The sequence below is a fragment of the Oratosquilla oratoria genome, chromosome 2 (assembly GCF_046742065.1).
Source record: "Oratosquilla oratoria isolate Oo_2021 chromosome 2, ASM4674206v1, whole genome shotgun sequence".
Taxonomy (NCBI): Eukaryota; Metazoa; Arthropoda; class Malacostraca; order Stomatopoda; family Squillidae; genus Oratosquilla; species Oratosquilla oratoria.
In genome coordinates, this window is record NC_134778.1 from 34,118,407 (window position 1) to 34,122,842 (window position 4,436).

Consider the following 4,436-nt stretch of genomic DNA (forward strand, 5'->3'; position numbering starts at 1 on the left):
ATGTACATGGCATCAACATCAACAAATCTTTTCTCTTTGCCATTTTAATAATAGTCCACGACCGAGCGAAAACTATCTGCACTTTATGTACTGCATTCAAAACTTCCCATGACTTTGAGTGCCATTCACAGTCATCTAATCGTGGTCGGAAAAATACAACCAGTCTTGTTTTTCCAAATGACTCGCCTATTTAGAAAACACATTTGTAGTAATTTATTTGTTTGTGACCCAAAATACTTTAAAAAGGGCACATAGCTTGTGATATTTTTCTTTATATCTGATGCAATTATCTTTTATTTTGTGATAAATGCATTTAGGTGATTAAAAACAACTTAGTTTATGTATTTTATTTTGTTGTCCATAACCAGCACTTTTACCAGAAAGGTTGCAGAAAGAAGAGATAATAGAAGTTAAAACTGACCACCTTTTTTTCTTTAAGTGGAGATTAGTCTCCAAACTTAGAATGTTGTGGGACTCTTGTTCACATGGGAAACATCAAAGTCCCTAGAATATTAACTGCGTCTTATGTAGCCATTAGTTCATACGTTTTTTACCCTGCTGGGGGCATGAGTATACTGTACTAGACAGTTCTCCTGATTTATGAAAAAATACTATATCGTCCTATGCGAATGCAATGATATTGCGATTAGGATATGTTTTACTTTATAGAAAGATGGATGGATGGGATGAAGGGGGTGCTGACCAAGAGGGGAATGTCTGTTGAGGAAGGAAGGCAATAGGCAGGAGATAGGGATAAGTGGAGAATGACTGTGTACGGATGATACTGTTATGCAAGGATGGGGGGTGGGTGTATGGGGTCTTTATGTGTGAATAATGTTTTGACGCAGCCCAAAGGGATTTCCCGCCGTCTTCTCTTTTTCTGCATGAGGGGACGGAGAGGGTGGGGGGGGGGAGTCGCCGATTAAGTGAAGCAGCCTTAGTGTGGATGTACTCCATTACGTTTGATTCAGGGCACTTGGCTGATGCAGAGATTACTCGTCACCCATGAAAAGCTGAGATGGAAAGAGTGGAGGGGGTGGTGGAGTGGAGTGAAATGGGTGGGAATAGGTACGTGCCTCTAACTTGGCTACCTCCCTTATAAGGGGGATAAAGCTCTGGGTATATAGATAGAAAGAATATTCAAAACGTTGTAAGCATACTTTTACGTTGATACATGAAAATCTCTTACAAATTGGAATCAAGATGTTAAAATAGTGATATGATGCAAAGTTTCACTTAGAATATGATATATATATTTATGTTGATTCCACTGAGCTGAAATTGGAAAATTTGGCATTACAGTATAAAAGAAAAATATATTTTTACAAGTATTTTTCATCATAGCTGGAATGTAGAATGTAGATATATATTTGCCTATATTAGTGAGCTTAAAATGACCTGAAACAATAAATGAATTAAGATTAGATGACTTGAAACGATAAATGAATTAAGATTAGATAACATTGGTAGTGAAGCACAAATTAAAGTGTTATCGACTGCTAACTTAATCTGTTACATGTATTAGTAAAATCTGACTAACTTCGACTCTACTCATCTTTATATAAACACGTTGGGCGCAAATCTACCAAAGATTATAAATTTTTATATGATGCAACGTTACAACTTACAACTTGTGTCTAGATGGTCCCTGTTGATTAGCATAAAACAGCGTTTACCAAAGAATATCAATTAAGTGATACATCTATTTCTCTTTGTGACTATGAGTGTTCTGGTTAAATCCCCAGCAGCTATTAATGACTACTAATTGCTCTAGCTGTCCAAGAACAGAGAGCAACGATAATATCTCTTGCCACAGCGAGATGCCTCGAAGCACAATTTACATGAATTTCATCGAACACTAAATTGTTCTTTTAAATACAATTTAATGAATCACTCGTGGGAAATTTCTAAATATAATGTGAAAGTGGGTGGCTGCTGGCGATGTACTCCAGATACGTTTCCATTTTCTTGTCTGATGCTTCGTTTTGTTCCACTTTTTTTCGAGTAATGAATTTTCATTCGTACATAAGATATACGACGAATGAATTACACGAGAGACATTTTCACGATCTATACATAACTTAATATTCTATCTATAGGTAGCTATGTGAATATGGGTTTTTATCATCCTAACATTACAGAAAAAAAACTGCAGCATACCAAGAAAACAATGTTTGCATACTTCTTTAAAGCAAAAGGTATAAAAGGAGCACACACCACCCACACTTCTCAGTCAGTCGAACTCAGTGCAGGATCTCGTCAGGGTAGGCCTCTTTACTCAATCCTGTGTCTTACTTCTGTGATTAGATTTGTGGTAGAGACATCAGATAAATATGTGTTCATCCTTATAGTACGTCAAGCGTCACTGGCAGAGGAATTAATGTGAAGAGAAGTGATCATTTGATTTAAAAGATTTCGAGTCGTGTAGGATTTGATTATCTGAAACTAATTGGAATCTTATTCCCTTAAACAATTAGGCAAGTTTCATATACTCAGCCAGAATATTTTGTTTTCTTTATATATGCAGGACGGCCATGGTCCGAATATTGAGATCGCTCTCGCTCCCTGTCTTGTATGGCTTTGAGACATGAACTGAATGCTGATTTGAAGATGCGTTTCGACATCTGTGGTACCAAGTGCTTTTGGGAAACAAGGAGTATCATCATAGGCCTATTAATAGTATAATTCATGAACGTCAGCTTTGGAATTATGAACATGTATCCCAATTCCCTGATGTTGATCCAGGCCACATGGTTGGCTTCACGAAAGATAGCCCTCAGTGGACAAGACAATGGGAACTGAGAGGTGTTTGGAATAGGAAGCGTGACTGTATTGAGGCTTGCTCAGGGAAACCGTTGAGATTGGCATCAGCGTTTGAATTAAGTGATGCACCATTCGAAGTGTACTCCAAACTGATGATTGATGATACTTCTTGCAGTCATATTTGGTTTAGAAACAGCTTGGACTAAAAGGGGCTTCAATTAATCGGAACTTCCCCCTGTGGGACGATGGTCTTTGATCTTCCCTCATAACCAAAGAAGCCTTAGATTTATCACTGAGGACGACTCACGGTTGCCACTCATACTGCCTGTCCGAATACATAAGACGAAGGTCACTGCTTTAGCCGTATGCAAACAACTCATGATATAAGCGTCTTATAATGTTAACTTACACTGTGTGGTCCAGCCCATATATTTGCTGAAATGAATTGCATGATGCTGAAGGGATTAATTAATAGATTACCTCCATTGCATTTGTCCTGCGTGATTTCCTTCATGTACATACTTGTCAGCATAGGAGATGAAGGGGCATGTCTGTAACATACCAACACATCACAACTAACACCACAGTCGGACGAAAGAAAGAGTTGAGTAAGCGAAACTATATATTTCGATTGCTAACTGTAATCCTCTTCAGTAGTGTGGACTACTGAAGAGGATTGCAGTTAGCAATCGAAATACATAGTTTCGCTTACTCAACTCTTTCGTTTGTCCGACTGTGGTGTCAGTTGTGATTTACAAATATGTTACTACATTTCTCACCAGTGATACCAACACATACCAAAATATTATTACGATAGGATTTTATCGTGCTTTGTAACGAAAAAAAAGGTTGTTGTATAATGTTTTCAAAATTAGGTTAACCACTTGTTATTGACTGACATCAGACAATCCTTGATTTGCACGTTTTCTCCTTTCAACTTCTTTCCCAAAGCAGCAAGCTGCTGTGCTTATATATTTGTCAAATATACTTCACCAAGTGTAAAAAGTTTGATGAATATTCTACGTTTCAAATTTCTAATTGGATTTGTATTTATTCAGCCTACAAAATCAAAGATTGTCTAAACTGAATACAGGCATCTCTACAACACACAACATATTTAATACATAAGGAAACACTGCTGTGATTTACCTTTTATACCGTTATTACACCGCACAACTGAGTCTTTCGAACAAAAATCTTCGATCGTATCCTTTACCTATAAAATATATTTCAAAAGTCTTTCATATCTTCATATTCAAGAAAGAATAAGCCAACTACATATGAAAGATGATAGTCGAAGAAGTAGTGATAATACTAAAATTGCTAATGATGTTCTTTCCCTTTCAGTTAAGATCGCCTTCAATCAGACTCTACCATGTGTGACGAGGAAGAGTGCGCGCTCGTTGTGGACAATGGCTCCGGGATGGTCAAGGCCGGCTTCGCCGGTGATGACGCTCCTCGAGCTGTATTCCCTTCCATAGTCGGCCGTCCTCGTCACCCCGGTGTGATGGTTGGTATGGGTCAGAAGGACGCCTACGTTGGTGATGAGGCTCAAGCTAAGCGAGGTGTCATGACTTTGAAATACCCTATCGAGCACGGCATTGTCACCAACTGGGACGACATGGAGAAGATCTGGCATCATTCTTTCTACAACGAGCTTCGTGTTGCTCCTG

At 38.3% G+C, this 4,436-nt stretch overlaps 1 protein-coding gene across 1 annotated transcript; it reads left to right on the forward strand.

Annotated features, from left to right (window-relative positions):
* Nucleotides 1-2,140: 2,140 nt before the first annotated feature.
* On the forward strand, nucleotides 2,141-4,435 carry LOC143035244 (actin-1-like; the record flags this gene model as incomplete). Its single annotated transcript, XM_076202028.1, has 2 exons — nucleotides 2,141-2,264; nucleotides 4,111-4,435. A coding segment is annotated over exon 2 (297 nt), but the record flags the coding sequence as incomplete, so codon positions are not given.
* Nucleotide 4,436: the final 1 nt, after the last annotated feature.